The sequence below is a fragment of the Nerophis lumbriciformis genome, linkage group LG01 (assembly GCF_033978685.3).
Source record: "Nerophis lumbriciformis linkage group LG01, RoL_Nlum_v2.1, whole genome shotgun sequence".
In the NCBI taxonomy this organism is placed as follows: domain Eukaryota; kingdom Metazoa; phylum Chordata; class Actinopteri; order Syngnathiformes; family Syngnathidae; genus Nerophis; species Nerophis lumbriciformis.
This window is the reverse complement of record NC_084548.2, coordinates 817,501-830,774: the sequence shown is the minus strand read 5'-3', so window position 1 is coordinate 830,774 and position 13,274 is coordinate 817,501. Positions and strand designations below refer to the sequence as shown.

The 13,274-nt window shown below is 43.8% G+C and overlaps 1 protein-coding gene across 2 annotated transcripts in view; it reads right to left on the bottom strand.

Annotated features, from left to right (window-relative positions):
* The window catches only part of znf341 (zinc finger protein 341), a 54,076-nt gene that overhangs the window by 24,692 nt on the left and 16,110 nt on the right, over positions 1-13,274 (bottom strand). The window contains exons 7-9 of one of the 2 annotated variants that reach the window (XM_061973672.2): positions 11,609-11,702; positions 11,418-11,508; positions 5,135-5,282 (exon numbers count right to left, since the gene is read on the bottom strand). In XM_061973672.2, the coding sequence (XP_061829656.2) occupies positions 5,135-5,282; positions 11,418-11,508; positions 11,609-11,702 (333 nt within the window). The remainder of the gene's footprint in view (positions 1-5,134; positions 5,283-11,417; positions 11,509-11,608; positions 11,703-13,274) is intronic. The other variant, XM_061973682.2, reaches the window with a different exon arrangement.

Here is a 13,274-nt window from a genome sequence, read left to right as displayed (position 1 = left end):
CAGATGCCCGAACCACCTCATCTGGCTCCTCTCGATGTGGAGGAGCAGCGGCTTTACTTTAAGCTCCTCCCGGATGACAGAGCTTCTCACCCTATCTCTAAGGGAGAGCCCCGCCACCCGGCGGAGGAAACTCATTTGGGCCGCTTGTACCCGTGATCTTGTCCTTTCGGTCATAACCCAAAGCTCATGACCATAGGTGAGGATGGGAACGTAGAGCGACCGGTAAATTGAGAGCTTTGCCTTCTGGCTCAGCTCCTTCTTCACCACAACGGATCGATACAGCGTCCGCATTACTGAAGACGCCGCACCGATCCGCCTGTCGATCTCACGATCCACTCTTCCCTCACTTGTGAACAAGACTCCGAGGTACTTGAACTCCTCCACTTGGGGCAAGATCTCCTCCCCAACCCGGAGATGGCACTCCACCCTTTTCCGGGCGAGAACCATGGACTCGGACTTGGAGGTGCTGATTCTCATCCCAGTTGCTTCACACTCAGCTGCGAACCGATCCAGTGAGAGCTGAAGATCCTGGCCAGATGAAGCCATCAGGACCACATCATCTGCAAAAAGCAGAGACCTAATCCTGCAGCCACCAAACCGGATCCCCTCAACGCCTTGACTGCGCCTAGAAATTCTGTCCATAAAAGTTATGAACAGAATGGGTGACAAAGGGCAGCCTTGGCGGAGTCCAACCCTCACTGGAAACGTGTCCGACTTACTGCCGGCAATGCGGACCAAGCTCTGGCACTGATCATACAGGGAGCGGACCGCCACAATCAGACAGTCCGAAACCCCGTACTCTCTGAGCACTCCCCACAGGACTTCCCGAGGGACACGGTCGAATGCCTTCTCCAAGTCCACAAAACACATGTAGACTGGTTGGGCAAACTCCCATGCACCCTCAAGGACCCTGCCGAGAGTATATAGCTGGTCCACAGTTCCACCACCAGGACGAAAACCACACTGTTCCTCCTGAATCCGAGGTTCGACTATCCGGCGTAGCCTCCTCTCCAGTACACCTGAATAGACCTTACCGGGAAGGCTGAGGAGTGTGATCCCACGATAGTTAGAACACACTCTCCGGTTCCCCTTCTTAAAGAGAGGAACCACCACCCCGGTCTGCCAATCCAGTGGTACCGCCCCCGATGTCCACGCGATGTTGCAGACATCCCTAATAATAATAATAGATTTTATTTGTAAAAGCACTTTACATTGAGCAAACAACCTGAAAGTGCTACAGTGCATTTAAAAAAACAAACAAACAAAAACAACGATAGAACCACAAATAGCTGCCCCCAACAAGTAAAATAAATAGTAAAAGAATAATAATAAAAACTAGACAGCCTAATAGCTAGAACTAGCACACATGTATCTCCAAAAAAAGGCTTTTTGGTGTTGTGCTGTTCAGGTCTGTGGGACCCGTTTTCATTTTTTTATTAAAAGAAAAATGATACTATTAATTCATTTTTCAAACTGAGACTCACTGACTTTGGCTCATTTTCTGTGAAGAACATATATCAGAATACATATTTAATGACCACACACCATACATCCCCCCTACACATTTATATTACATATAAGATGTACGGGTCCACTGGACCCGGGGCTCATAGAAGTGTGGAAATTGATGTTCTGTGTACCACACACACACACACACACACACACACACACACACACACACAGGTTATCATTTGGAATGGGTAGCAAGTTTTTGATTATGACTTGTGGGGACCAGCCTTTCTACAGGTTGTGGAGGCATAAAAAAATGGTGCAAAATGTCCACTGGCCAGTTAGCTCATACACGTCTTTAAATCTCTGGATTGATGAAGTAATGTGCTGATCATTCTTACTGGGGACCCTGGGGAAAAAGACTTAATATGGTTCATGGGGACCAAATTGAAATAATTTTGCATAATTCACACAAATTTGTACGTGACTACTGAGGACCATTTAAAAAAAATAATAATAAAAATAAATAAATAAAATAATTCATATTAAATATGACATGATCACTTAGGCATCTTCAGAATGGATCTGACTATCATTTAAAAAGGTTTCCCCTTAGGGGACCTGTTTTTTTGTCCCCATACCGTCATAGGTTCCTAAAGGTGACTGTGTAAACAGAGCGATGTCCCCATTAAGTAAGCATTGCCAGAACACACACACACACACACACACACACACACACACACACACAGCAGGCCTCGACAGGAAGAGGACAGAGTGTAGGTACTAGGGGTGTGGGAAAAAATCGATTTGAATTCAAATCGCCATTCTCACGTTGTACGATTCAGTATCAATTCTCATTTTTCAAAAATCGATTTAAAAAAAAAAAAAGTTTTAATTTATTTATTTATATTTTTTTAATTAATCAATCCAACAAAACAATACACATCAATACCATAACAATGCGATCCAATTCCAAAAGCAAACCCGAGCCAGCAACACTCAGATGTGCAATAAACAGAGCAATTGAGAGGAGACACAAACACCACACAGAACAAACCAAAAGTAGTGAAACAAAAATGAATATTATCAACAATAGTATCAATATTAGTTGTTACTCCCTCCGAGGTCTTAATCAAGGCTCAAGTTGTTCGTTTTTCTCAAACAGACATTTATTTTCAGCCATGCCTTCTCCTCGTAACAACGATGCCAAAATAATGCCGTCAGAACTAATAAATAAGAAAAACAGAACTTACAATTAGTCTGACATCCAATAACATAAAACACATTGATTTCACATACATATCAGAAAGAATCATACCTCATTGGCCTCACAAACTCCGAGGGAATTAAGTTTCTTTTCAAGCCGAGACTCCATTAACCTCTTCCATCATATGTTTGCTGTCTCATGCTGCTTCCCTTATTCCGTCACATATTAATTGTCCCCCCCAACAATGTGACCAAACAATATGTTCGTCTCCAATTTACATGAGTTTTGTGACAAAAATAAAGTTAACTTATACTTGCATGAAATTACCAAAGAAAATACATTTTTAATCACATTAAATGTAAATATGAACTTATATTTATACATTGTATTAATTTACTCTAACCAACTATGAAATGATATAACATATATACAATGTGCTTCTGTCAGCAGCTACATTAGTTACAATTTCAACATAGCAGTGATTAGACATTTATAAAAAAAAAAAAAAAGAACAATAGTGTCACAGTGGCTTACACTTGCATCACATCTCATAAGCTTGACAACTAGGGATGTCCGATAATGGTTTTTTGCTGATATCTGATATTCCGATATTGTCCAACTCTTTAATTACCGATACCGATATCAACAAAGTTGGGGAGGAGACCCTGCCCCAAGTGGAGGAGTTCAAGTACCTATGAGTCTTGTTCACGAGTGGGGGAAGAGTGGATGGTGAGATCGACAGGCGGATCGGTGCGGCGTCTTCAGTAATGCGGACGCTGTATCGATCCGTTGTGGTGAAGAAGGAGCTGAGCCGGAAGGCAAAGCTCTCGATTTACCGGTCGATCTACGTTCCTGGTCGTGGAACTGTGGACCAGCTCTATACTCTCGGCAGGGTCCTTGAGGGTGCATGGGAGTTTGCCCAACCAGTCTACATGTGCTTTGTGGACTTGGAGAAGGCATTCGACCGTGTCCCTCGGGAAGTCCTGTGGGGAGTGCTCAGAGAGTATGGGGTAACGGACTGTCTGATTGTTGCAGTCCGCTCCCTGTATGATCAGTGCCAGAGCTTGGTCCGCATGCCGGCAGTAAGTCGGACACGTTTCCAGTGAGGGTTGGACTCCGCCAAGGCTGCCCTTTGTCACCCATTCTGTTCATAACTTTTATGGACAGAATTTCTAGGCGCAGTCAAGGCGTTGAGAGGATCTGGTTTGGTGGCTGCAGGATTAGGTCTCTGCTTTTTGCAGATGATGTGGTCCCGATGGCTTCATCCGGCCAGGATCTTCAGCTCTCACTGGATCGGTTCGCAGCTGAGTGTGAAGCGACTGGGATGAGAATCAGCACCTCCAAGTCCGAGTCCATGGTTCTCGCCCGGAAAAGGGTGGAGTGCCATCTCCGGGTTGGGGAGGAGATCTTGCCCCAAGTGGAGGAGTTCAAGTACCTCGGAGTCTTGTTCACGAGTGGGGGAAGAGTGGATCGTGAGATCGACAGGCGGATCGGTGCGGCGTCTTCAGTAATGCGGACGCTGTATCGATCCGTTGTGGTGAAGAAGGAGCTGAGCCGGAAGGCAAAGCTCTCGATTTAGCGGTCGATCTACGTTCCCATCCTCACCTATGGTCATGAGCTTTGGGTCATGACCGAAAGGACAAGATCACGGGTACAAGCGGCCGAAATGAGTTTCCTCCGCTGAGTGGCGGGGCTCTCCCTTAGAGATAGGGTGAGAAGCTCTGTCATCCGGGGGGAGCTCAAAGTAAAGCCGCTGCTCCTCCACATCGAGAGGAGCCAGATGAGGTGGTTCGGGCATCTGGTCAGGATGCCACCCGAACGCCTCCCTAGGGAGGTGTTTAGGGCACGTCCAACCGGTAGGAGGCCACGGGGAAGACCCAGGACACGTTGGGAAGACTATGTCTCCCGGCTGGCCTGGGAACGCCTCGGGGTCCCACAGGAAGAGCTGGACGAAGTGGCTGGGGAGAGGGAAGTCTGGGCTTCCCTGCTTAGGCTGCTGCCCCCGCGACCCGACCTCGGATAAGCGGAAGTGGATGGATGGATGGATGGATACTACTCTGCTTGCATGTCAGCAGACTGGGGTAGATCCTGCTAAAATCCTATGTATTGAATGAATAGACAATCCTTTTGAATCGGGAAAAAAATCGTTTTTGAATCGAGAATCGCGTTGAATCAGAAAAAATCGATTTATAATAGAATCGTGACCCCAAGAATAGATATTGAATCGAATCGTGGGACACCCAAAGATTCGCAGCCCTAGTAGGTACACAGAACTTTTATGTTCAAATACTGAACAGATGTTTATTGGGATAAGGTAAACATCTGTTCAGTATTTGAACATAAAAGTGTTTGATTGTGAGGCATTAAAAGCCACAAAATGCAACGGGTCCATCAGACCCACAAACGCTGGCTGAGTAACAACAATATGAAGGTTACACAAGGGTTAAAAAGAAGAGCATGTTTGAAAACAAGTCTCACCTGTGAGTGCCGTGTGGTCTCCCTCCGCCGCCTCATGCTGGTTACACTGCTGCTGCTGCTTAGCTTCCTCCTCACTGCTTGACACCGCCATCACCTTTACTGTGATTGGTAGCCTTGACACCGTGCTGGCCACGCCTCGAGGCCACACCTTTTTATATCCAGAGACAGCTGGTATCATTTTCTACAGTAGTTGGACTCGGATTACAGGTGAAACTCCCAAAAAAATTTTAATATGGTTTAAAACTCCATTCATTTCGCAATTCAACTTCAAATGTGAAACTAATATGTGATATACACTCATTACACACAAAATAGAATATGTCAAGCTTTTTTTATGTACAGTCGCGATCAAAAGTGTACATAGACTTGTAAAGAACATCATGTCATGGCTGTCTTGACTTTACAATCATTTCTACAACTCTTATTTTGTTGTGATGTAGTGATTGGAGCACATACTTGTTGCTCACAAAAAACATTCATGAAGTTTGCTTCTTTTATGAATTTATTATGGCTCTACTGAAAATGTGAGGGTCAAAAGTATACATACAGCATACATACACAACTGGAGGGGTGTGGGGGGGTACTAGGATGACAGGCGATGCAAAACAATAACATATACCCCCATTATTAGGGCCCGCATGGCCCATTGCATAAGGACTCCCAAAGGGAGTCCTTATGCAATGGGACATAAGGACCTATTGAATTTGTAAGGTTTTATTATTCTTTATTCTTCCGCCGCCACTTTAAACTGTAATTTGACCCACTTAACATGCTTCAAAACTCACCATATTTGACCCACACATCAGGACCTGCGAAAATTGCCTTTTTGTAAAAAAACCGAACCACAAAACTCAAAATTGCGCTCTAGCGCCCCCTAGGAAAAAAAAAACTAGACTGCCTGTAACTCCCACTAAGAAGGTCGGAGAGACATGAAACAAAAACCTCTATGTAGGTCTGACTTACACCTAGTTTTCATAATTGTACATCCTTGGGCTAAAATCAACAGGAAGTTGGCAATTCCCCCTTCAAGACAAAAAAGTACTAAAAACAGTCACTTTTGCCTCTTTGAGCTGTAACATGCTTCAAAACTCACCGAACTGAACGCACACATCAGGACTGGCAAAAATTGCGATCTAATAAAAAAACCTAACCCCAAATCTCAAAATTGCGCTCTACTGCAATTTTTTAATAAAACGCAGAAAAAAACTGCTCCTCGGATGAAAAATCTGACAAAACTGCCTGTAACTCCCACTGGGAAGGTCGGAGAGACATGAAACAAAAACCTCTATGTAGGTCTCACTTAGACCTACCTTTCATAAATTGACAACCCCCAGCAAAAATCAACAGGAAGTTTGCTATTCCCCCTTCAAAACAAAATTTTTGTAAAAACCGGTCACCTTCCTTCTAAAACGAACTCCTCTGAGCGCGTTTGTCGTTTCGCCTTCAAACTAACACAGGAGAGAGATTGAACCCTTGTGATTACAACAACAGAAGCGCTTTTTTTTATAACTGCTCCGGTTTTGATTTTATGACACTTCAAAGACCCGCTGCGCTGATGCTCCTGCGGTGCTGTTTTTTTAAGATGGCTGCTCAAAAGCAGGAAGCACCAGCGTGCCCACACAATGCAGACAAGGTAGGTACACTAGACAAAAGTCTTGGGACACTTCAGACTAAAAGTAAACAAAAGTATTGGGACACTTAGGACTAGCACCTGCCAAATACGCGGGCCCGAACAACGCTGCTTGCAGCTTTAATTATTCTTTATTCTTTATTCTTCCGCCGCCACTTTAAACTGTAATTTGACCCACTTAACATGCTTCAAAACTCACCATATTTGACCCACACATCAGGACCTGCGAAAATTACCTTTTTTTAAAAAAACCGAACCCCAAAACTCAAAATTGCGCTCTAGCGCCACCTAGAAAAAAAAAAACTAGACTGCCTGTAACTCCCACTAAGAAGGTCGGAGAGACATGAAACAAAAACCTCTATGTAGGTCTGACTTACACCTAGTTTTCATAATTGTACATCCTCGGGCTAAAATCAACAGGAAGTTGGCAATTCCCCCTTCAAGACAAAAAAGTACTAAAAACAGTCACTTTTGCCTCTTTGAGCTGTAATTTGACCCCCTTAACATGCTTCAAAACTCACCGAACTGAACGCACACATCAGGACTGGCAAAAATTGCGATCTAATAAAAAAACCTAACCCCAAATCTCAAAATTGCGCTCTACTGCAATTTTTTAATAAAACGCAGAAAAAAACTGCTCCTCGGAAGAAAACAATGACAAAACTGCCTGTAACTCCCACTGGGAAGGTCGGAGAGACATGAAACAAAAACCTCTATGTAGGTCTCACTTAGACCTACATTTCATAAATTGACAACCCCCAGCAAACATCAACAGGAAGTTTGCTATTCCCCCTTCAAAACAAATTTTTTGTAAAAACCGGTCACCTTCCTTCAAAAACGATCTCTGAGCGCGTTTGTCGTTTCGCCTTCAAACTAAGACAGGAGAGAGATTGAACCCTTGTGATTACAATGACAGAAGCGCTTTTTTTCTAACTGCTCCAGTTTTGATTTTATGACCCTTCAAAGACCCGCTGCGCTGATGCTGCTGCGCTGCTGTTTTTTTAAGATGGCTGCTTAAAAGCAGGAAGCACCAACGTGCCCACACAATGCAGACAAGGTAGGTACACTACACAAAAGTCTTGGGACACTTCAGACTAAAAGTAGACAAAAGTATTGGGACACTTATGACTATCACTGGACAAAAGTATTGGGACATTTAGGACTAGCACCTGCCAAATACGCGGGCCCGACCAATGCTGCTTGCAGCTTTAATTTATTATTTACTTCTTAAATGATATCTCAGTTCTGTACACTGCTGCTAGAATTTTAATTTTCCTGAAGAAATCAATAAAATACTATCTATCTATCTATCTAGCAATGTTAATATTTGCTTACATGTCCCTTGGCAAGTTGACCTGCAATAAGGCGCTTTTGGTAGCCATCCACAAGCTTCTGCTTGACCACTTGACCACTAAATTGCTGCAGTTCAGCTAAATGTGTTGCTTTTCTGACATGGACTTGTTTCTTCAGCATTGTCCACACCTTTAAGTCAGGACTTTGGGAAGGCCATTCTAACACCTTCATTCTAGCCTGATTTAGCCATTCCTTTACCACTTTTGACGTCATTGTCCTGTTGGAACACCCAACTGCGCCCAAGACCCAACCTCCGGGCTGATGATTTTAGCTTGTCCTGAACAATTTGGAGCTAATTCTCCTTTTTCATTGTCCCATTTAAAGCAGCAGTTCCATTGGCAGCAAAACAGGCCAAGAGCATAATACTACCACCACCATGCTTGACGGTAGGAGTGGTGTTCCTGCAATTAAAGGCCTCACCTTTTCTCCTCCAAACATATTGCTGGGTATTGTGGCCAAACAGCTCCATTTTTGTTTCATCTGACCACAGAACTTTCCTCCAGAAGGTCTTATCTTTGTCCATGTGATGTCAGAAGAAACAAAAAGAGTTGTAGAAATGATTGGTAACTCAAGACAGCCATGACATTATGTTCTTTACAAGTGTATGTCAACTTTTGACCACGACTGTATGTATTAGAGATGCGCGGTTTGCGGGCACAACCGCGGATTATCCGCGGATCGGGCGGTTGAAATAAAAAAAAATGAGATTTTAAATAGATTCAGGCGGGTGGCAGTTAAACCAATTGGGAAATATATATACATAGTTAAATGTTGTTACCCACATACGAAAAACCAGCAGGCACCTGCAGCATATGCCACAACAGAAGAAGAAAAAAAAGAGATGGACACTTTTACGGAGCGGAGAAGGGACGCCTCGCCGGGGTCCGGGACCGAGGCCCCTTCCCCCGAGAGGGCCCCACCGGGAGCCGTAGCTGAGGCGATCCGCGAGAAGGGCCCGACGCACGTCCAGGGTCACCACCGCGCCCACCGCACCGACACCCCGCCTCGTCCGCCTTCGCCGCGGCCGGCGTCACGCGCAGCAGGTAAGCAGCTTACATGCCCGCCACCCCCGTGGCCGGGGGCTCGTAACAGGGGTCACTCCGCGCGCTCCGCCCGCGCAGCTTACCTGCCCGCCACCCCTGTTGCCGGGGGCGCGTAACAGGGGTCACTCCGCGCGCAGTGCGCTCACAAAAGGGGTGGGGCTCACCCTGGTTGATATAGACAGCAGCTAGGACGATGGCCATGGAAGTCGGAACCCGCTAAGGAGTGTGTAACAACCCACCTGCCGAATCAACTAGCCCTGAAAATGGATGGCGCTGGAGCGTCGGGCCCATACCCGGCCGTCGCCGGCAGCGAGGTGCGCTCAGCGCGGCTCCCATATGATTGCGCACTGGTGTGCGTCTGGGTCGTGACAGCGTGGCACGCGAATGTCTGTGCTGCATTGGATCAGTCTCCTTTCTTTAACAGGCAAAAGCTTTATAACCTCACTAATGCCTTGCATCGTCTATATTAGATATATAACAACGGGCGGGTGCGGTTCTGATCAAATGTTACATCGGGTGGATGGCGGATGGTTGACGACTTTCTGATGCGGTTGCGGATGAAATAATTGCCTATCCGCGCATCTCTAGTATGTATATATAATTTTGATGATCAGGGTTTACAATTAAAAAAAACCCAACAAATATTCTGACATTTTCAATTCAAGGTTTTCAAAAACTGTAAGCCATAATTATCAAAATGATATCAAAAGAAGTCTTGAAATATCTTAAGTTGCATGTTATGAGCCTGTATTAACTTCACTTTGTATAAGTTATTGTTGGTATAAACCAGGCGTACTCAACTGGCGGCCCACCAAAACTTTTCATTTGGCCCGCCGAACATCAATCACCCAAATAGGCTGGATGAAACCATCAAAACTAGGGTTGCTCATGCATGCAGTACCCCCGCCACCCTGCAGGGGGCAACAGCGACGCATATGTGTCACAAAGGAGCAGCAGGGGGTTAGTAGAAGAAGACTACTCCATTCAAATCAAAAATAGCACTATCGACCCAGAAATAAATCTAATTAAATCACAAAAACTTAGTTTCTCTATGGCGTACCGTAAGCCGACAAGCTTTATGCTCTCTCCGTGTTTTCTTCCCTGTGCTTGATTTGTCCCCCCCCCCCCCGATCTCGACGGCCTTCCCTCGATCCTCGACCCCTTGCATGGACACAGACTCTGACGCCTCTCCGTCACCCTGGATCATCTATCTGCCTGCCCCACGGACTGTCTTCCTGCGTTGTCCCTCCTCTCGCTCTCCGCAACATTCGGTAACACACACTTCAGCTAATCCTACACATAGCCTCACACTTACACTCTCTTGGGTTTAGTCATACTCCATTTCCTTAGTTTAGTTTATTAATTATATTGTTCATTATTTATTATATTATATTGTAGATATATATATAATAAATACATAGAGCAAGATTGCCCCCTTGTAGAACTGTGTCGTCACAACTCCCTCTTCCAACCATAGCAGTATATTATGTTTATAAAGTCAGTAAATGAGTCCCTGGACACATGAGGACTTTGAATATGACCAATGTATGATCCTGTAACTACTTGGTATCGGATCGATCAAAGCTCGTTTAACAAATGTAGCGATAAATATGAGCAGTAGAGGGCGATAAACGCTACACTTTAGGTTTAATTGTGATGAGCCACATTCATTGTGTGCAATGTTTGCTGTGGATGTTTAATTTCAATATGTGTAAACATCTGTAGTTTATTGTATTAACACTAAACCTTCTATTTGATTGATGTAAATTATACAAAGGACGTTACACTTTTGTGATGTTTGCTTTATGTTTACATTTTCAAAGTGTAACCTAAGTAAAGGAAGAAGTTTAAAGAAATAAAACTGAGGAAGCAAAATAATTGAAAAGAAGAAACCTCAAACCTCAACAAAACTCACTGAGCTTCTGTTTCTTCACGCTGTTAACTATCTGTCTAGCTGCACACGCTGGAATCGAGTAGCCAGGGCAGAATAATGAAGTTATTGACAGCGCAGTGTGAAAGCCCATGTGTTTACTTTGCAATTAAGTAAACAAAGTCTCAAAGGAATATAACCTGTGGAGGCACTTCCTGATGAAACATCCAAATTTGAAATCGCGGCCCTCTTCGTTATGCAGTTGAATAAACAAACCTTTGCAAGATATTCTAATATTTTGAGTTTCACCTGTATATTGTTTTGTACGAGTAAAGAAAATGGATGGCGAGAACACAGATCAATTAGAATTGTGTTGTTTTGGAGGACCTTGTGTGTCTGCATGTGTTTCTTCACGTTGGACTTTTGGGCAAAGGCTCGACCGCACACGATGCACTGAAATGGTTTCTCTCCCGTGTGACTGCAAACACGTGCACAAACAGCAGGAAGTGGTGACTTTTAAGAGAGTAAAACAACTTATTTCATCGTTAAATAGTCACATTTAATGATGGATACTTCACCTCCTAATGTGCTGCTGGAGGTCAAAGTTCTTGGAGAAGATTTTGTCACAGAAGTTGCACTTTAGCTTCAGACCTTTGGCTTTCAACGACTCTGCTGAAGACAAATAATTCATTTCTATCCATAGTTTATTGCAGAGGTGTGGACTCGAGTCACATGACTTGGACTCGAGTCAGACTCGAGTCATGAATTTGATGACTTTAGACTCGACTTGACAAAATGTAAAAAGACTTGCAACTCGACTTAGACTTTAACATCAATGACTTGTGACTTCACTTGGACTTGAGCCTTTTGAATTGACATGACTTGACATGACTTGCTACTTTCCCCAAAACCCAAAGATGAAAAAGTTATTCGGGAGCGCTCCGTATTTTTCATCGTGTACTTGTCAGCGTTGCGTGTGTCAGCTGGTGTGGTCTCAGTACAACAGCCAATCAAATTAGATCTACTTTGTTTTCATCACACAGCATTCATCCAATCAAATTGCAGGACAACCAACGAAGAAGACATGTCCAAACCGCACGCCAGTGAACAAAAAATGATGCCTAAAATAATTTTGTTTGGGTATAAAAATGACGAGGTGGTCAACACAAAACGGTTTGCAGTATGCAACACATGCGGTTCGAAAATGACTGATGGAGAGGCAACAACTTCCAACTTCGTCCGGCATTTGAAGTTGCACAAAGAACGGTAAGTTTTGAATGTAAGATAACGTTTATTGGCTAAGTAACGTGACTTTTATTTGCTGTGTAGTTAAATCGGTGAGGCTGTAAACTCACTGCTAACGTTATAACGTTATTGCAAACACGGGAATCTGTTGCAGTTCACTACCTTATTCATACTTTTTGTTCAGTGATTTTTTTTAAGCAGGGTTACGTTAGTCAATATATCACACGTAACGTTAGACGGCGGTCAGCAGCACCGCGTATTTTAGCCACCTAAAAAAAGACAAAAATAGTCAAATAAAGGTCAGTTAAAATGTATACTATATTATGAATATGTGTACCGTTTTAGCTAGCTTTCTGACATACTGTTGGTTGTTTACCTCAGTGGTCCCCAACCACCGGGCCGCGGCCCGGTACTGGTCCGTGGATCGATTGGTATCGGGCCGCACAAGAAATAATTTTTTTTTCTTCTCTTTTTTTAATTAAATCAACATAAAAAACACAAGATACACTTACAAGTAGTGCACCAACCCAAAACAACTCTCTCCCCCCTTTTGTTCTGGACATTGAACATGAAGACTCTTCCTTCACTGTTCCGAGTGGCCATGAGAGTCTTGGCAGTGCCTGCCTCCGGTGCTCCAGTGGAGCGAGTTTTCAGCCATGGTGGCATCATACTACGCCCCCATCGTGCACAAATGACTGACAGACTCTTGGCTAATTTGGTCTTTTGCAAATGCAATGCAGCAAAGGGCCCTGACATATAAAAAGTACAACTTTTTTGTTATGTTCACGTATATGTCATGTTTTTTCAATGTTAACACTTTTGTACAAATAAGTACATTTGCACTTTATTTTTCAATGTGTTTGTTCTGTAAAGGAATGAGTTAATGTTTAAAATGACTGGTTAATAGTGCTATTATAAAGTGCAATGTCAGCACAATTTTCTTTCCTGCAATTTAAAATGCACTTGTTTTAATAAATAAATACAGCGTTTGAAAAGCAT